Source organism: Microtus ochrogaster, linkage group LG9 (genome assembly GCF_000317375.1).
Source record: "Microtus ochrogaster isolate Prairie Vole_2 linkage group LG9, MicOch1.0, whole genome shotgun sequence".
In the NCBI taxonomy this organism is placed as follows: domain Eukaryota; kingdom Metazoa; phylum Chordata; class Mammalia; order Rodentia; family Cricetidae; genus Microtus; species Microtus ochrogaster.
The window spans coordinates 30,841,898-30,863,217 of NC_022034.1; the positions used below are offsets into that span (position 1 = coordinate 30,841,898).

At 40.6% G+C, this 21,320-nt stretch overlaps 1 protein-coding gene across 1 annotated transcript in view; it reads left to right on the top strand.

The window, feature by feature from the left end:
- Window positions 1-2,290, top strand: part of Nus1 (NUS1, dehydrodolichyl diphosphate synthase subunit) — a 25,283-nt gene extending 22,993 nt beyond the window's left edge. The window contains exon 5 of the mRNA XM_005363623.3: window positions 888-2,290. Within this exon, the coding sequence (XP_005363680.1) occupies window positions 888-978 (91 nt within the window). The 3' untranslated portion in view covers window positions 979-2,290. The remainder of the gene's footprint in view (window positions 1-887) is intronic.
- Window positions 2,291-21,320: the final 19,030 nt, after the last annotated feature.

The window sequence follows — 21,320 nt, forward strand, 5'->3', positions numbered from 1 at the left end:
GTGTGTGTGTGTGTGTGAGAGAGAGAGAGAGTTTGTGTGTGAGTGTGTGTGTGATTATGCGTGAGTTAAGAGTGTTCACACACTCTTATGAGAGTATGTTTAATGTGACTGGAATTCAGAATGTGGGTTTTGTAATCTGACTGTGTTTGGCCCTTAATGTTTTGAATTTCCAAACCTCATTGTGAAGCTATTTAGAGTTGAGGGCTTTTTCAATTTTTGAAAATGATTTAAAGAACTTAAAGGGACCCTCATAATGTGTTCCTACCGCCTTTCACCTGCTTGTCTTTGTGGAATAAATGCTCCCACAGTGTTGGCAGCAGGGTCGCTTGCGCTCAGTTACTGGGTGCTCACTGTGTCGCTGTGTGGGAGGGAGTGCATGCAGCTCTGGCTGAGGCTAAGCCTGGCTTCCACAGACTCTCAATAGTACTGCCTTTGCTATGCCCATACAGAGTTTGTAAAGTGACTTTTTTTTTTTAATATTTATTTATTTATTATACAATATTCTTTCTGCGTTATGCCTGCAGGCCAGAAGAGGGCACCAGACCTCATTACAGATGGTTGTGAGCCACCATGTGGTTGCTGGGAATTGAACTCAGGACCGTTGGCAGAGTAGGCAACGCTCTTAACCTCTGAGCCATCTCTCCAGCCCCTCGTAAAGTGACTGAGTACACTGTTAATACACAGATTTTTAACCTTAACATAGGTTTTTGCATTAATAGATTATGACTATTTTTGCTTGAGCTGTGTCACAGTCAGTTTGACTGAAAAATTAGCCTGTTTTGCATATAATTTACCTTTTTCTGTCCTTAACTTCCTTTTGTACATCACTCCGCCCCCCATATTATAGAGTATGATCTAATTCTCCCCTCCTTGTGTTTTCTTTTCAGTTCTTTGCCTTCTCACCTAAACATCAGTTATGAGGACTTTTTCTCCGCCCTTCGTCAGTATGCAGCTTGTGAGCAGCGCCTGGGAAAGTAGTGCTTCCAGGTTGCGAATGTGATTTCAGGCTTTTGGAGAAAAGGACCCAATTGACTCTGATGTTTACAAAGTACCTATAAAACCTTGTACACACCTAGTTCATATTCCTCATAATTTATCAACAAACACAAAAAAGTGTCTTACTTGAGAGTGAGTGAGAGTGTGCGTGTGTGCGTGCACGTGTGTATGGAGATAAATTTATAAATGGGGCACATTGGCGAATGAGTACATCACCTACAGTTGAAGCATGTAGCGGCCATGTCTTCGCAACTGAGATTTCAGATGGAGAGGCTTCAGCTCCTGCCACTCTTCTGTTTTTGTGGAGAGTGGCGGGGTGAGTAGAGAGAGCTGGTGTGGTCGTTTGTGGTGGGAGGGGATCATTTTTGTTCACTCTTTCTTAGTGACCAAACTTTAATTTTTAAGAATTGACTTGCTAGTGGAAGTATTCTCATTTTGAGGGACATTCAGAGATTCTGGGTTGTTCCCTTGTTGAAAGTTTGCTCACCTGCAGAGCAAAGACAAGCCTCCTCAGTTTTCCGTCCATTTCATTTTTCTGCGTAGTAAGCAGTGGGACTTGAGAGTACTGGTCTGGGTTGTAAAGATCATTTGGGAAAAAAAAACTTAACAATATTAAAGTACAAAATGTAAAAAAATTTAAATATGAATTAGGCAGTCAAAAACCAAGAAAGTGAACAAATGATCATCATAAAGATGGAAAATTTCCCAGAGAACACATTCAATTACCTTAGGTAATGAGTAGAATCCTATATCATACCCAAAGCATTAAAAAAATGTTTTGATTAGCTTCTTATTTAAAATAAACATTTGAGAGACATTACCAAGGCAGCTTTTTCTCCTCTCTCGAGTGCTCCTGGGGTTTTCTTTGCCCAGGGAATCTCAGTGATGACTTCGCATAATGAATAGGTAGAATGGAGACCTGTATTACCAAAGTCTGCGAGCGTAATTTAACTTGATCCTCCGTGTTCTCTTGTGTTCTAGAGAACAACACTGGTTCTGACAGAAATAAATTCTTGCTAGATGTTTAATGTTTTTCCACTGATAATCTTTGGATGGAAACCATTCTTTATATTTGATGGGTAGTTTTCAGAAAACTTTTATCAACAAGTGTACAGGAGTCAGGCATGTTTAGAGCAGTTTAAATAATAGGCCTCAGAAATCTGAAAAATAGCAAAGAACATGAGTTTGGAAAGTATGCTCTGGAATTGCTTGTCAGACTCTGTGTTTCAGCTTTGGATTACAAACCCCATTTATGATTTTTAAAATATACTTGAAATAAAATGATTGAAATGAATTTTGGTCCAGTGACATTACTTTGCACTTCAGGTTTTTTTTGTACAAAATTTTAAAGTCTTAATTTATTGCCAAAATTTTGTGTGAAACTACAGTGTATTTAAAGGTTATTAGAGATCCCCATTTTTGTTCCCCTGTACTGTGATCTGTGTTCCTCTGATTTGTTTTCTCCACAGGGGGTGAAAGGCAGTTTAATACCTTTTGTAAACATGATAGGTATAAATATAGACCTTCTGGGGTGTGCACAGCTTTAATGAATTCAATTTATTGGGCTCAATTGAAATAAGGGGATTCAAGGTTTGTTTAAATGAAGTTTGTGAAATTACCTTTTGGAATAGAGCCACAAATCATAAAGCGTTGAATTATTATGCTTTTTTTCCATAGTATGACACAGCAAAACAAATCTATAGCCTATAACCCACGTCTGTTGTGGCCTTAGGAATAATTGCTTAAGCAAATTAAGGATTTGAATTTAAATATAGGCATTCAGGAATCTTTTCACTTGAGGTCAACTACTAATGCAATCTCCACAACTTGAATAGCACCCACCGGTCATTCAGTTCCTGCCAAGGTCATCATCACAAGTTGGACATCATGACTTCTCTTTAAGCTGTTTCTCCTTGACATGCTGCACAACGGGAAAGACACCAAGGCAAACCTACTCAGCAGATGGCATGGAGCATATAGAGGAGCTGGAGGGATTAACTTCATTCCAAAGTCTGATTGTAGATTGAAGCTGATTGGTTAATGTTTGATGTTTAGAAGCTGATTATAATGTGAATAGCATTGTGACTAAGGCCTAAGAATGCCTGTTTTTGACAATAAAAATGTTCCAATATTAGTGAGCAGTGCCAAATACACTGTGCATATATATAATTTTCATTTGAATGTATGTTAAGTAAATATTCCTTTCTGTTTGATGGTCTCATGCTTATTGTCAGTGAAGTCCTTGTGATGTGTATTATGCCTGTAGATTTTGGCAACATGTAAATAATATGTATAGCAAGTTTTTATGATTAAGGAATCAAATTTATTGAATTTTATTATTGAAAGTTGAAACAAGATGTATGAACAACAAATCAATAAAAGAATATACCCTTTTCATGAACTGTAGTATTATGTGAATGCTGCATTTAGTCTACTAATTAGGGATCCTGAAGTATAATGAAAACCATATGACCAGATAGCAGTCCTTTTAGTAAGTGTGCTCTTGATTGGAACACATTCTCATTTTTACCAGTTAATATTTGCAATCTTACGACGTTTGCTTTTTATTTACTACTAGAATAGGTTCAGCTTTGTCTTGCTGGAATTGTCAAGTCCCATAGTAACTAAAAGCTGATTTTTCACTGAACATAGGAATGTTAACTTAAAAATAAGTATGTAGCTTTTTAAGAAGTACTTTAATTGAAAGGTAAGAACTGTGATGTCTCACGCAACCATGTCTTACACAACAGTGTTTGTTCCCTTTCAAACTTAAGACCCTGATTGTAAGACAGCTTTATATGTATAGTTTTCATCTCAGCCCAGGCCTCACCAAAGTTATATTTTAATTCTTGTTTATAGGAAATGCACTTAACAAAAGTGACTTCAGGTGACCTCACTGTACAGTAGTGCATCTGACTTGGAAAATGACTGTGGGATGGTTTGAAGGAAAACTCAGGGCATATGTTAGCAGTTGCCCAAGATTCTAACCAATATCTGTACAGTGACAGAATTTGCGGGAAAGGATTTTGTGAAAAGAATTTGATTGAGGCTTAACATTTATTATAAAGAACAATACAATTTAAGAAAATACAAGGATCCGGGGAACAAAAAAATTAGTTTTTTTGAGCTCAAGTTGACTACACTTTTGGTGACAATCCTTCCAGAACTCTTTCATACTTTTATTTTTAAATGTGATACTATATTGGGCTTAATAAAGAGATTCTTTTAAACTATACACTTAGATTTTGAGTTTTTCTGTTGGGTATTTGGTTATCTTATGGACATGAATAGTAACATCAACCCGTTAGCTACACGGAAAAAGACAATCTACCTTTAATGAATATTTAATCTTTGTCCAAATTCTTTGTGTTCCCCTTTTTCTTTTCATCCTATAACAATTTAGAGACCAGAAATTTATTTTAACATTACATATAAAGGTGTGCAAAAAATGAAAGGTAATCCTGGGTTCTTTGTTGTTGACCATTCCTTTTCTTTAGAACTAGTGATCTAAGTTGCTCTTAGGAAAACAGCATCTGAAGCTTGAGAAAGAAAAGTGAAGAAACAGTGGAAGATGGGTAGGTCAGCTCAAGTCTCTAGAAGATGGGAGGGTGCGAGCACAAGTCTGTAGAAGATGGGTAAGTGTCAGCTCAAGTCTCTAGAGGGGTGAATGAGCTTAAGTCTGTAGAAGATGGGTAAGTGGCAGCTCAAGTTTGCTGTCTGTCAAGGAGTATACCCATAGTGGTGATGTGGTTCAATAGCTGTAATCTTTTATGGGTTTGGGTGTAGGAGTCTATTTTCTACTCTTTACACAGTCAATCCTTAGTAGTAGCCATATAGGATTGTATTTAGTTTATTTAATGGAGAAAAGTGGGGAATAGCAATAGTAACAGTAACCAAGTGTTTTCTGCAATAGATTTCAAGCTCTGGCTTGTCTCTGTCACCCTTCATTGTTACCAAGCCGTGACTCCTCTCTTCACTGTTAACACACCCTGAGAACTTCCTTACTGCCTCAGAATTCCCTACCTCTTGACTCATCTCAGTATCACGTGTCATCCTCTCAGTTCAGTGTGATTTGGTTATCCGCATGCATGTTGGCAGAATGCAGCAACACTGATTTGATATATGTGTACACTGGAATGGCTGAATGAAGCTGATTGGCAGGTTCATCCTCCCCTCCCTGATGTGTGTGTGTGGGGGGATGGGTGGTGAGAGCAGCAGTTTTCAAGAATGCAACATGTTACTGTTAACCTTGCCATACAACAGATCTGTCACTTTAGTCTTTTTTTTTTTTAAATAAATTATGGATGTTTTGCTTGTCTGTGGACCACATGTGTGTCTGGTACCCAAGGTGGTCAAACGAAGACATTGCATCCCCAGGACTAGAGTTACAGATGTTCGTGAGCTGCCATATGGGTGCTGGGAATTAGATCCAGGTTCTCTAAAAGAGCAGCCAGTTAGTGTTCTTAACTGCTACGGCATCTTTGCAGCCCCACTTTATATCACTGCAACTTCCTAACCTCTGACTCTGTTTCCTACCCCATCTCCCACCCCACCTGGGTAACCGTCACGCTCAGTCTTTGCTCATCTTTTTATACATGCACATGAGATGAGGCTGCATTTGTCTTTTTGTGCCGGTTTCATTTAACATAAAGGCTCATATGTAACCCACCATAGCACAAGAAATATTACCTTTAAAAAAGACAGTAGGACTGAATTATGGATCCATACCACAGAGATTGATTACGTATCTTATTGTGGCTAATGAACGTGCAGATGTTTCAGTGTGCACATCCCTTTGCTACACATCTAGTGGGATTGCCGAATCATTACATAGTACTTTTGCTTCATCATGGTTCTACTAATCTTACCACCAACATAGTAGTCAACTGTTGGGATTTCCACTTGCATTTGGTTTGCATATATATTCATCCTCCCGGTTTGCATATATATTGGTCCTCCCGTCTCCATCCCCCTCCCCGTGTGCCCAAGTGTATGTGTGAGTTTATGCTTAAATGTACATGCATGTGGAGGCCAGAGGGATGTGGAGAGGTTTTTCTTTTCCTTTTGCATTCTACCCCTCTCCTCTTTGAGACGAGATCCCTCACTGACTCAGAAGCTGGCAGTTTCAGCTAGGCAGGCTCCACCCCTAGTGCTTGGCTCACAAGCTTATGAGGCTACTCCTCTCTTTAGGTGGGTGCTGTGATTTGAATTGAGGTTCTATTGCAAGTTCCACCCACTGAGCCATCGTCCCGGTCCATTTTCTCTTGTCTCTGCTGATTGTTTCTTTCAACTGTGCAGACATGCTTTTTTGTTTGATGTTATCCTTTGTTTTGCTTTACTTGGCAATGCTTTGGGATCTTACATGTAAAATCCTTGTTCAGTGTCATGGGCACTCTTTTATTTTCTTCAGTAATTTTGCAGTTTCAAGTGTTAACGGTTAAATCTAATCCAGTTTGAGTTTTGCATGTGGTGTGGAGTAGTGCCTAATTTCATTCTTTTGCATGTGGATATCCACTTTTCACAGTACCATTTATTCAAGTTTCCATTCTTTCACGCACTGTGTATTCTTGGGCTCCTTTGAACACCAACTGCCCTTAAGTTTGTAGATTTATTTGTATATTGTGTGTTTTGTTCCATTGCTCTCTTTTCTATTTTTATTCGTTTATTTTTTGCCACCACTATACTGTTTTGATTCCTATAGGTCTTTAATGTTTTGAAATGACTCTGATGCCTGTAGGTATTTTCCTTTTGCTTATGATTGCTTTGACTGTTTTCTTGGTAGTTCCTATGAATTTTTATAGTGGTGTATTATTTATGTTTTAATAAATAAATCTGCCTGAAGATCAGAGGGCAAAGCAGCCACACTAGTCAGCCATACATGCCAGGGAATAGTGGCACACACCTTTAATCCCAGGATTTACGAGACAGAGGCAGATGGATCTCTGTGAGTTCGAGGCTATCCTGGGCTACACAAGATGGATCCAGACACAGATCCAGGAGGTGGTGTTTCACACCTGTAATCCCTGTTTTGGGAGTCACACATCTTTAATCCAGCACTAGGGAGGTGGAGATAGGAGCAGTGTGGCTGGGCAGAGAGAGGAGTATGAAAGGAAAGAGACAGGAGGAGCTCAGTGGAGTGTGGAGTCTGAGGATTCATGGAGACTGGATCTCTGTCTGAAGATCTGGTAGAAGTAAAAGGTCTCTAGTGGCTGGCTGCTTGGCTTTTCTGATCTTCAGCTTGAACCCCAATATCTGTCTGTGGGTTTTAATTATTTGTGCTATATTTAGGGTTTTTTTCTGTACCTGTGAAAAGTGTCAGTGGAATTTTGATACAGATGCATTGATTTTGTCTATTCCTTCTAGTAAAGTAGACATTTTAGCAGTGTTAATCACCAGTCTGCGAACATGGATGTCTAACCATTTATTTGTATCGCTTGTCTTATTTCTGTTATAAATGTTTTGTAGATTCTAGTGTACATGTCTTTTGTCTCCTCGATTGAAGTTTTTTCCCAAGAATTTATTTCTTGTAGTTTTGAAGTGGCCTTGTTTGGTAGTTTTTTTTTCTCTTTTTAAGAGCTAATTGTTAGTGTATAAAAACACTGTTAATGCTTTTATGTTGACCTCTATGAACTTGTCTTGTTCATATTTGTTTAAATAGTGAAAATCTAGGGACTTATTGAAATCTGATTTGCTGGCTTGCACTGTTAGCCTGAATGTTACTAAAGCCACATCTATATTTTTTTGTTGTTTTTCTTTTTGAGACAGGGTCTCATTATGCATCCATGATGGCTCACCATCCAGATCTGATTGTCTCTCCCACCCAGTTGCTCCCCCTCCCAGGTGCTCTCCCTCCAGGTTGTTGGGATTAAGGCAAGGACACAACACCTGCCTCTAACAACTCTGTTTCCTTTTACACTTCTCTCTGCCTGTGAGTTTTTAAATATTTCTTACTTTCTTAAGCATAAATATTACTTATGTTTATTGGAATTTATTATTCACTTGGTTTCCTAAAAGTTGAACTCCCGAGAACCACTAGGATTACATCTTTAACTTGTGTACTGCAGTTGAATTAGAAAAAGCTTTATTTTCTTTACACTTCCATATCACAGTTCATCATCAAAAGTAGTTAGGGCAGAAGCCTGAAGGCAGGAGCTGATGCAGAGGCCATGGAAGAGTGTTGCTTACTGGCTTTCTCCTCCTGGCTGGCTCAGCCCTTAGAACTCAGGAAGACCAGCCCCTGGGTAGCAACATCCACTATAGTCTGGCCCCTCCTCCACAAACACTAATTGAGAAAATGCTCCACAGGCTACCTAGAGGCTGATTTTATGGAGGCATTTTCTCATTGAGCTTCTCTCAGAAGACTAGCTCTGTAGAGTTGACACAGAAACTAACCCGCACACTTACCTCACCAAAAAAAAAATCCACCAGTTTTTATTCTCTTGAGTCATTCTGCCTTTACATTTTCAGTTTTATTAGAAAGTATATTCTGGACCCCAGATGGACCTTATGCTAAACTGTAATAAATTTCTCATTTCCAAAACTGGCCTTTTCTACCTGCTATGTTCAGTGCTAAATTAGGCCATTGTAATGTTTTACTGGACTATTACAGTAGCCTCCTGTATGGGCAAAATTGTTCTATCTGTCTCTTTCAGTTCATATACTGAAGCACTTCTTCCATCCCACCTCCCTCATGTGGTGTTGTATGGAAATAAAGCCTGTAGGGGAGGTAATTAAGGTTAAATAGGTCCTAAGTGTGGGGTCTGAATCCAATAGGTTCGATATCCTTCAAAAATGGGGAAGGTATATTAGAGCTGAAGACAATAGCCCACTGATGCTGGCAAGGAAGAGAGCCCTCAGCTAGATGGCGCTTTGATCTGAGAGTACCCTGAAGAAAAGCAGATTTCTGTTTTATACACTTAGTGTGTATATATATATATATGCAGCTCAAGGAGACTAATACCCCTCTCACATTTTCCCCACCTATCTTAGTTACTGTTCTATTGCTGTGAAGCGATTACCGTGACCCAGGAAGCTTATAGAAAAAAACATTTGTTAGGTCCGGGGTTGTACAATGATAGGGAACAGACCACTAGAATGTATAAAATCAGAAGCAAACTTTATTCCAAATAAACAAATAAATAAAATTGCCATGGGGCATAAAAAGCTTATCAGCTAACCGAGACCACAGCCAGAGTTCAGGCTTCTGGAACTGTGGCGTTGGGGGGTGGGTTCTGGCTCCCTCTTTATAGGAAGAAGTAAGCATTAGGCGTGGACAAAATAATTTTTATAATTTTGAGGTGAAAGCTTAGAGACATTGCATCTTACGATTTACAATTTTTAATAACAAGGTTTCAGTTAAAATGATGTTAAATGGCCTACAGATTTCCCCCCAGCTAATAGTGTTTGCAAAGAACTTTACAACTTTCCTGGCACAAGTGGTTCCCCATAGCAGGGAAGGATAAGAAACGATGTGAAGCAGAAAGCCACGTAGGAGCATTTGGTTAAAGTTTATGGGATGGGGTCTCACACAAACCTTTACTAAGAGTTTAACTTTGGTCCACTGCGGTTGTCAGCTGTAAGGAGCAGGAGGGTTACTGTTAAAAGTTAACCCCTGGCTGTTGACAGAGGTGTTGGGAAATACTATTTTCAGGCGTGTGACCTTTGTTTACGCTGCATTTGTTTAACTCTGTGAAGCTGTGTTACTATTCCTGTCTAAAACACCTGATGGTCTAATAAAGCGCTGAACGGTCAAAAGCGAGGCAGGAGCAAGGATAGGCGGGGCAGGCAGGGCAGAGAGAATAAGTAGAAGGAGAAATGGGGAGGAGAGAAGAAAGAAGAACAAGAGAGAACAAGGAGAGGGGGGCCTCAGGGGCCAGCACCCAGCTACACAGCAAGCCATGGAGAAAGAAGTAAAGAGAAGTGTAAAGAAATAGAGAAAGACAAAAGCCCAGAGTAGCCAGGATAACATAAGGTAAGAAAAGCTGGTAGAAACAAGCCAAGCTAAGGCCGGGCATTCATAACTAGGAATAAGCCTCCGTGTGTGATTTATTTGGGAGCTGGGTGGTGGGCCCTTCAAAAGCCAAAAGAGCAAAAACATCATACAACACAGAGGTACTAGCTGTAGGGAAAAATGTCATTTTAAAAGTTAATTCCTTGCTGTGGACTAAGCTGATGATGCTCTGTTCCCATTTCTTTTAGGTTTATAATTTTGTATCTTTAATTAATTTTAATTATTCAATAAATTTAAATTAATTATTTAATAGAATATATTTTAATTTAAGATTTCTATTTCTGGGCCCTTCAGCATTTAGTTGGGGACTTGCTTACAGTTTGAGAGGGTGAATTCGTGGCCCATCATGGTAGGAGGAGTATGGTGGCAGTCGGCAGGCAGGCAGGCAGGCAGGCATGGTGCCGGAGCTTACATCTTATGGACCAGTTGGAGGTAGAGAGGGAGAGACTGGGAATGACATGGGCTTTTGAAACCCCAAAGCACACTCCCAGTGGACACCTCCTCCAACACAACCACACCGAAGTCTTCCTAAACTATCCGCTAACTGGGAACCGAACGTTCAGATCTATGAGCCTGTAAGAGACATTCTCATTCAAGCCACCGTACCGCTGTACCTCTCTTCGATAGATTTTACAAGCCATTGCAGAAAAATTTCCCTCAGCCCAGCTTTGTCCTCTTACTTCCGGATGACGTAAAACTTCCCATTTTCTGTGTTGTAGGCTCAGCCTCTGTGTTGCAGTTGAAGTGCCCCATATATAATCTATTGCATTTCCTTAAGAATCCTCAGTAGCATCTGGGTGTGGGGGTCTCTAACCTGTAATCCCACCCAGCGCGTGGGAAGGTCAGGAATTCAAAGCCAGCCAGTGCTACAGGGAGCCCTGCCTCAGAAACCACAGAATGTCCAGAAAATAGCCTTAGTCTTACTGTAACAGTGTATCATTTGATCGTGGTTACGGTAACATTCTGCAACTCTGTGGAACTGCTGGCTTTACTAGGAATGCTCTTCTTCCATTTCCTTTCGCCATTTGTGGTCCATTGGGCAGTGTCACTGCTTCTGTGATGTTTTCTCCACGTCTCCCAACTAGATGCAGCCTTGTGTGCATGCCACACCCTGCCACACAGAATTGCCCCTTTAGTAATTGGACAGACTTCCCGTGTTTGACATACGATAGTTTCTTAATGAACATTTTAATGAATCATGAAGATACATATAAAATTTGGTGCTTCTAGCTCCTATGATGTTTAACATTGTGTGGGGAAGATGTTTAAATTAAATTGGTCCCATTTAGGACTCCGTGCTTGTGTGTTATATAATGCTTGGTAAATAAGTCCTTCCATGTCATTTGCCAACAGAGGATTTCCTCTAATCCGTTATATCAAGGCAGTTTCCTAAACCGTACATTCAAGATCCTATTGCTTAAGTCCAAGCACACTAACCTGGTTTATCTGAGGGAAGAGGGAGAGCACCCTTGAGAGCAAGAGACTGCTCTGAGGTGGCCTAGTTAACCTTGACACACCTGTAATGAGGAAACACAGCTAGGGAATTGCCTCCACCAGACTGGTCTATAGCCGTGTCCGTGAGGGTATTTTCTTGAATGCTAGTTGAGAGCCTCACCCACTGTGAGCGGTGCCATGCCAGAGGACATAGCCCTGGGCTATTTAATGGAGCTATGTGAGCAGAGCAAAGGGCTGTAAACTGGGTTCCTCTACTGTCTCTGCTTCATCTCACCCCCAGGTTCCTGGTTGCCTGAGCTCCTGCCTTGACTTACCCAATGACTGACTATAAAGTGTCAATGAAAGAAACCCCTTCCTCCCCAACTTGTTTTTGGGGCACAGCCACAGAAAGAAAACTGGGACAATAGTATTGATTTAAGTGTATGCAAATTCTTCCATAGTTTCTTTTCTTTCAATTTTTGTTATTTTTCTTGTTTTCTGGGCATCGGGTCACATAGTCAGCAAACACATAACTCTTTACAAATCTTGTCTTTTCTTTTCCTTTTCAAATTCATGTTAGTATCTCAAATGTAGAGTGTTGGAAATTAGTGGTCATCCATGCCTCATATTAGGGTTAAGTGGAAATGCTTCTAGTGTTTCTTCATGAATGTGGTACTGTTTGAGGTCTAAATGTGCCTTTATATCTGTTGTTTTCTAAGACAAGGTTTGTTTGGGTAGCCCTAGCTATCGTGGAACTCCTCTGTAGACCAGGCTGACCTTGAACTCACGCAGATCCACCTGTTGGAGTCTCTGCTCTGGTCTCACTCCCCCATTCCAAACCCCACCCTTCATAGAAAGCCCCTGTTGACTGCTCCTTCCCTGGAGCAACTCAAAGACCCACACCTACAGGGTATTAAGACCCCCTCGGGAGCAGCAGTGTGATTTCTCTCCTGCTTTCTTCCCATGAGACTCACCCAGGAGTTGCTTTGCTCATTAAACCTGGACTTTTGATTCAGCCTGATCTGACTTACTGCATCAGTGGGAAACCCACTACCAGATTTGCCATTGACTTCAGAGTGCTGTGATTTGTATGAACCACCATCACCCAGCAATATTTATAAATATTTGTAATTATATACTTCTGTATACACATGCGGATGTGGTTCTTATTATATAGGTATTATGACTAGTGAGCATTAAACTTTGTCAAATATTCAGATGCGTTGGTGAGATGGCTCAGTCAATAAAGTACTGGTTGCACAAACATGAAGGCCTGTGTTCGATCCCCAGCTCCCACATAAAAATCTGGGTGTGCCAAAGCATGCCTATAATTCCAGTAGTGGGGAGGCAGAGACAGGATCCCTGGGCTTGCTGGCCAGCCTGTCTAACTGAATCAGGTTCAGTGAGAGATCTTATATAAAGACATTTGGTGGGAATTTATACAGTGGAATATTATTCAGCTGTGAAGAAAACTAAGATTAAGAAAATTACAGATAAATGGGTGGAGCCAAAAAGAATCATCCTAAGTGAGGTAACCCAGACCCCAAAAGACAAATATTGTATGTTTTATATGCAGATGTTAGTGTTTAAGCCTTCAATAGGTGTGCTATAATCAGAGAAACCACAGATGTTAGGCATGTAGTAAGGGACCTGTAGGAGGAGGAGCTCTCTGGAAGAAAGGGGAATAGAACATAGTGTTATGAAGGAGGTATAGGAATAGGAGAATTAAATGGAGGGGGGCCCGTGAGGGCAGGGTAAAGGAGGGGATGTGGGGAGGGACGACCAACACCAAAGACCTTTTGAAAAGCCGAATGGAAACACTGTAAAAGCTTTCTAAAATACGTACATATATGAAAGGGTTTTAAATGGAGTCACCATATGATGAGGGACACAGTGGCCCAGCTACATATTTCATGCCACCAAGTAAAGCGTCCAGTGCCAGGAATGAATGAGTTACATCAGAATTCCTGTGGACCCACCCCATCCACCAACTTCGCAGACTGTCGTCAAGGCTATTGGTTGTCAAGGTTGCTCTCCACAACCTGATGAGAAGGTCCTGTTGCTAGACAAGACTTAAGGTATGTTGTCAAACATGGCGAACTTAAACTGGTACCCAGCTAGAGCTACTGACTAGCATCCATGGTGCTGGAGGATACTCTGCATGCTGTGTGAAGAGAAAAGTAATCATTAGTCCCACCCTATGGATTCTGTGACCTACAAGAGCCACCTGCCTGCCTACCAGATCTAGTGATACAGCAGTGGTTCAGATGTTAGGGTAACCAGGCACTTTTTGATTGTCTTAAAGTGCACCTCAGGAGAGGGAACCCATACCTGACTCTGCAAAGGTATCCGAGATAGATAGTTCGTGGGTCCAGGGGAAAACCTACTGTTTTCCTGCTAAAGAGCATAGCAATAAAATGACTCCTGATGACATATTGCCATACTCATAAGTCAGTGCACTGTTAAACCCTCATCAGAAAAACTACTTGCAGTAGCTGGGAATTAACACAGAGACCCAAAACCAGTGTGCTGAGAGTCAGAGAATTTTGAGTTCTAAGCGGCACTTCTTCATCAAGTCTTTTCCATCAAGGCTCAGGGAGCTGAGCAGAGGAGGAAATGGAAAGATTGTAAGAGCCTGGGGTGACGGATGACTCCATGGAAAGACTGTCTTCCAGATACAACAGGACTAATGTACAGATGAACTCACAGACACTGTGGCAGCACACACAAAACCTGTTACAATCGCAAGCCAGATGGGGTTCCAGCATTGAAGGGGGAGTGGACATGGAGTCTCTCCTCTAACCAAGACGCTATTTGCAATTGTTACCTAGCAGAGAGAAAATTTGCTTTCTCCAATGCGCTGTCACTGGGCGTATCAACCACACTTTAGGGTAAGCCCCAGTGCCCTGGGCCAACACAAAATGGACTCCATGTTTTGTTTGTTTTGTATGTGTGTGGGGTTGTCTTTGTTCCATTTTGGCAATTTTTTTTTTTTGAGGGAGAAAGAATATGTAGTTAGGTGGGTAGGGAAGGATCTGAGAGGACTTAGGGAAGGGGAAGCAAAAATACATTCTCTGAAAAGAATTTTATAAAAATAAAGTGGAATATGATTGAGGAGATACCTGATGTTGACCTTTGGCCTCTGCAATCATATACACACACACACATACACAAACATACACACACATACACACACAAACATACACACACATACACACAAACATACACACATACACACACAAACATACACACACATATACACACAAACATACACACACATACACACACAAACATACACACACATACACACAAGACTGCAGTGGTAAATGTATGACCTTTTGCAGATCTTTTAATGTGATGATTTAATAGATTTTTTAAAATTACTTTTTAAACATTTATTTATGAAATATGTATGAGTGTCCTGGTGTCTGCAAAGGTCAGACTAAGATGTCAGAGTCGCTGGAACTGGAGTTACAGATATTGTGAACCTAGGCTCTAGGAACTGAACTCTGGTCCTCTGGAAGAGCAGCCGGTGCTCTTAATCACTGAGCCATCTTTCAGGCTCCAGTGGATTTCTTAATACTGAATCACTTTTTATATCCTGATAAGAATTCACAGATAATATGTATAATATTATTATATTATGTATTTGTAATATGCTATTAGCTTCTGTTTGACATTTTAATTGTTTTAGAATTTTGCATTGATACTTTTAAATGAGTTAAGTCTGAAGTTTTCTGTCCTTTGAAATAAAATTCAAGTGTTTGAATTGGTGTTATGTTCCCTTTGTAACAGTAAGTGAAAGTTTTTCTTTTTGTACAACTATTTAAGTAGCCTAGCATGACTTGGTCCTGGAAGATTTGTTTGAACTATATAGCCTTGTGCTTATTTAGTGTAGGCCTTTGATAAGTTTCAAAATTGCAATTAGATTTTGTCCCATGTCACCTTTGCTAAGATGTATTTTTGCTGGTAATTATCTTTTTATCTAACTGAAAGTTTGTTTGTAAGGGGACACATTAAGTAATCAAGTTTCCTTTCATGATTTTTAAGTGTATGTTCTTGGCCTCCTCATTGTTTCCCCTCTTTCCTCTTCTGTGTCTTTGTGTTCAGTCTCCTTGCTCGCTCTTGCTCTCGCTCTCTCTCTCGCTCTCTCTGTCTCTGTCTCTCTCTCTCTCTCATTAACTGATTGGTGAATCATTTCTTTTATTGCTTGATGTTTATGAGCCAGATTTTTATTTATTTTGTTATTTTGTTTCTAAATAATTATTTGTCCCTTTTGCTTATTGTGTTTTGTTTCTACATGCCTTTATTGCTATGTTACAACTTTTAAAAGAAGAAATATTTTCATTTTTATTGAAGAAGTATATAGGCTCTACAGTTTTCATCAATCACTGCTTTAATTTAATATTGTATATTTTATTATCTAAATTTTATTGGTTTTCCAGGCATTTGTCAGTCTTGGCTTATATTTTCCCTCTCACTTGCCCGAGTTTTATATTAGTTCTTTGGTTTGCTTTGAGACAGTGACTCTGCTATGTAACACAGGCTTGTTTAGACTCTCAACTCTCCTCTGTCAGCATCTGAAGTACGAGGATATATATGTGTATCATATCTGTTTCTAGGTTTTAATTTCTCTTGATTTATGCATTTTGTTTTATATGCGTGCATGCCTGGTGCCTGTGGAGGTCAGAAGAGGGAGTCTGATCCTTTGCAGTTAGAGTCGCAGATCGTGTGGTATCTGGGTCTTTCTTAAGAAGAGCAGGTGATTATAGCTCTGTGTCATCGCCCCAGCCTCTGTTTCTAGTCTGTTGGTTTTGTTTTTATTTATGTGCATGTCTGTGTTTCTGGGAGGTGAATGTCATGCTTGTGCTGGGCTCATCGAGGTCAGAAGAAAGTGTCAGAACCCCTGGAGCTGGAGTTACAGCCAGTTGCCAGCCAACTGATGTGGGTGCCAGCAACTGAACTCAGGTCCTCTGTAAGAGCAGGGTGATCTCTTAACCCTGTATCATCTCTTCATCTACATTTTTTTTTTACTTAAATTATTAGCTTCTAAGTGGATGATCCTGTGGTCAGAGACTATTGTTGGCACTCTTTGTAGTTTATCCAACTTCCTGAAGCTTTCTTTGTGATTTGCCAATTTCTTTGAATTTACTTAATTTTGTTTGAAAATATTCTCTAATGTAGGTACAATTTTGGAGATATAGAATATGTACTTTATTAACTATTTCATTAGGCTTTTTATATACATGTGCATATTTGTTTGATTTCTTTTGGACTGACATGGTGCATTACTAGTCTGTTACTGTTGATCCTGCTTTGCCCTTTTTAGGAGGGCGGTATGCATATTTTATACTGAGATATTCTGGAGTGCTGTGCTCTTGCTATGGAGTCTGGCCATTCACTGTAAAGTGTCTTCATTTCTTGTGATGCTTCAGGGCCTGAGTTCTCCTGTGTGAGTTTTCAAACTCTCAGTCTGCTTTACTTTTATTTGCAACTGCCCAGCCTCTTTTGCCTATTCTCTTATTTTCAGCCTTCTCTGTGAACAAGGCAAATGAGTTAGACTCATTTACATTTATTGACGCGACTTACTAGTGACTGTCTTTAGAAAGCTGAGCCTGACTTACAAATGCGTTATTAGAGCCACCTTGGTGGTTCATAGCACCGTGCCAAAGACTTTGTAAACACAGTTCATGTCATTGATCTTGTCGCTGTTTACTTGATTTTTATGAGTAAAACTGTTTGGCAGCTTTGTCAAAAAGAACATGACTACTGTAAATCAACAATCCGAATGTTTCAAAATTACCTAACATTTCTGAACGTGGTGGTGTGTACTTTTTATACCAGCACTCTGGAGGCAGACACAGGTAGATCTCTGTGTTTGACATCTTCCTGGTCTACATAGGGAATTTCATACCAGAGACACTGCATCAAAAAAAATTACCTAGCAATGGAAAGATAAGCATTGAGTAGGAGTATTATATATTTTTATTATGCAAATTCAGATGATCAAGCAGCATTCTCTTCAAGTCTAGAACAGAATGCATGGGGGGAGGGCATCAGAGACACAATACAGGGGATGGCACTCCATGTTCATCATCCCATGAGAAGATACTATCTAAACGTCATTTATCAGATGAGTAGAGGCACTGGCAAGAGCAAGGAACAGGTAGCTGACAGTCTTATTACTCCCCATTGCTTACACCCTTGGCTGTTACTGAGACTCGATTGATGCTAGAAATCAAGCCTTAAGAGTTTTAGGTATCATCCAAGTCAGTTCTGTGAGTTTATGGCTTCTTCAGCAAGGCCAGGTCTACCCCCATTCCAGATGCCCTTTGCTGTGTGAATCAGAAGGGCATTATATACAGATGGTGCTGCTTTTCACCAGATGTCGGTTGAAGCCATCTATAGAATTGCTCAGATGAATCTGTAGTTTATTCTTATTTGTTAATTTGTTGGTAACACTAGTGTTCTACTTTATAAAACATAAACGCTATTCATTTAGTGTGCAAGGAGGGATAGGGCAGCGAGTGTATCAAGGTTAGAGAACAGGGTGCAGAAATCCATCCTCTCCTCCCATGTGGGGATCCAGGGGATCAAACTCATGTCTCTGGGCTTGGTAGCAAGTGCCTTTATTCACTGAGCCATTCACTGGCCCTAGTGTATACTTTGAAAAGGAACACCTTCATCTAGAAAATCATTTGGGGTTTCATAAGGCAGTGTCAACATTATAGCTCACCTGGAAACAAGGAAAATCTTCACATAGACGTATAGAATCAAAATAGAGGTGTGTGCTTCAGGTTTTATGAATGATGGACAGAAACATCCGTTTACGCTGCTGCCTTTGCACCATTCTTTAGCCCAGTGCTTTCCCCCCTCTAGTGTGGTGGCTAAATGTGCCATGTATAAGGGATGGATAGCCTCAAGCACACAGCTCAGATTGCTGAAATCTTCTTCATAGTTTGCATATGCCTCAGTTTCCTCTGTAATTTCTATTTGTTGTCATGCTTTCTCTTATCCCTCCTTCTGGCCCTAGCTTTCTCTCTACTGCTTATTTCATGACATATATTTCATCTATATATGCTATAGAATAAAGTAACCCCACATTTACTGGCTTAAAATAATTTTTTTTTCACTATTTATGGGTCAGGAATTTGGTCAGGGACGAGGAAAGTCGATCCATCTCTGCTTCATGTCATGTCTGCCTGGGTGAGACGTCCCTCATATCCGTGTCAGGTGCCTCCATCAGGTAGCGTCTACGATAGAGGCTCCTTTTCTGCTGGGGTTGTAGGTTTAGTGCCTTTGACTTTCCTGGTGGCTGAGCTTCCTGAACTTTAGTTCCAGTACTTGGAGTAAGTTTCGTTAGGTGTGGTGAGGTGGCTTAGTGAGCAAAGGAATTGCCATCAAGCCTGATGACCCGAGTTTGAAGGCCAGGACTCGGCGATGTAAGGAGAGTGCTCGCACGCACGCTCGCACGCATACACGCATGCACGGACGCTCGCACGCACGCTCGCACGCATACACGCATGCACGGACGCACTCGCCCTTTGCGTTGTTTCTGTTCATGGCTTTCCTTCTATACCAATACCCGGCATTTTACCTCCCTACATTTTGCTTCTTATTCGGTTTGGCACTTCTGTTCTGCTTCACTCGATTCTTATTTAATTATCCCTCCATTAAAGCCACTCAAATCTCACTTCTCAAGTTTGTCTTCCTTTCCCTCTGAGTCCCCATTCTGTTCTGTTATTGTTCTTGAAAGTCATTTGTGCCCATCTATCACAAGAGTCATCAGATTTATTCCTATTTCCCATGAATCTGGAGAGAGGCTTGTTTTAAGTTGAAGCAATTTATGTAATTTATTTATAAAGTCCTTATGGTTCTGAGAAATTTGATGTTATTCTTTCTTTCAGAAAAAAATTATCTGTTTAGACAGTTGTTTTTATTTTATTTATTTATTTTTTATATTTTTGGAGACAGTTTCATTATATAGGCCAGGGTGGTCTGAAACTTTTTAATTCTCTAATCTTGGCCTCCCCAGTCCTGGGGTACAAGTGCATGCTACTATACGTGGCTTAGGTATTCATTTTATACCACAAAAAAATAGACTTCCATTTGAGTACACCCTGAGTAAGTGCCAATTAAAAGTTGTGGAGTCTTTTGGTTTTTAAGGAATGGTAATAGACACATAGAAGAAAAACAAGGGTGATGTTTATTATATCCCAGGGCAGCTCACCAGGTCCAGCAGCCCTTTCTGCTCCTTCCCAGCCTCCACCCTTGTTCCCATTCTGTGGATTAGACTGTGCCATGCATCTTCCTCTAGTGGCCCTGGAAAGACTTGCTCATACAGATGAGGCCTAGTTGTGTGCTGAGAGTTAAAGCTGGTCTCTTTAACACCCTTGTGTTAAAGGTGGATGTCCAAAAAACAAAACAACAATAACAACCCCCCCCCAAAACCCAGGGCTCAATTGTAGGAACAGATGTAGAAAACAAAAATGTCTGTTAAACTTCGTTCATTCAAATAAGTCTCCTTTCCTGTAATCTTGAAAAGCAAGAAGTAGTAATAAATCTGGCATTGAAACAGATATTATACAAGGAATATATCCTGGCCAGGGGAGAGTTAAATGGCAGGAAAATGGAGCAGAAATTGAGCAGCGGTGAACTGAAACCTCTTTTATTTATGGTTTAAAAAGACTACCTAAGCCATATATGGTAGAACAACACTTGTACCCCAGCACTAGAGAAGCAAGACAAACAGTGTCCCTGGGTAGGAACAGGATCAGAAAGGATTCAGGTAAAGATCAAGTCTGAAAGCTACTCCTAGAGGAAGGATACCAAACTTCAAAGGCCAGCTTGGCTGGCTGCAGATTTTGCCTTAGGTTTTCACACTCTATTGTTTGTTTAGCTCATAAATAAAGCAGCAGCCAAGGACATTTGAGTACAGTTAGCAGCTGAAGTCAGACCTGCAAGCTTTTCTTACAATAATTAAGTCATCTGGGGAATCTCACCTGTCTGGATATGTGTGAGTCTTACACCAAAAAGGGAATGTATAAGCATACGATGGTAGACTGCATCAGGGTTCAGTGCAAAATGAAAATTCAGGGTTTCTTGTTAAAAGATTATTAAGAGTTTGCTGATGTTGGTAGCATTAAGCACACATGAAGTCATTTTTAGTGGGGAATATTGCTCCCTATAGAATCTAAAATGTCAAGTTCTTCCTGTTCATCCCTCCAAAGCATATCTCTGTGTACCTGCTCTTGGTGATAGCACTGTGGCCCTGTGCTGTGGGAACTCCTCCAGCCAATAGCCTTTAAGGTATCAGTCCATTTGGTCTCTTATACTATAAATGCAGTCATAAAGCATGTGCTATCTCTCCCTCATCTCTCTCCGCTGCTGGATTTGGTTCCTGTTCCCCATTTGTACAGAGGATTGTGATCTATAAGTCTACTCTTGGATAAAGAACCCTTTATTATACTCAATTCTGAGCTAGTGTAGGATTACTTTATAATGTCCATCTTCATCTGGCAGTCACATGAAGGAATCTCAACTCTACGTTTACTGGGATAGTCCCAAAAGGCTTAAAGGATCTACAGCCCAGGTTTCCCACCCCTGCCTGCCTGACATGAGTTCACCTACTAAGCAGTCTTTGCCAAAATTGTGCCACAGCAGAGCTACTGTGCAGCGACTTGGCAGTTTCTTGAGCTTGCACATGCTTTCATGCCCCTCCACCATTCCCTTCTCTGCCTCCCCCCCCCCCCCCCACCACTTTCCCTGCCATGAGGTGACATGCACAGCTTCCAGTTTGTCTTCCAGCCACCAAAGAACTCTCTCTTGATTTGTCAAGCAAAGCATATTTGTCAGTATTTAACCAGGCACCAATGCATGG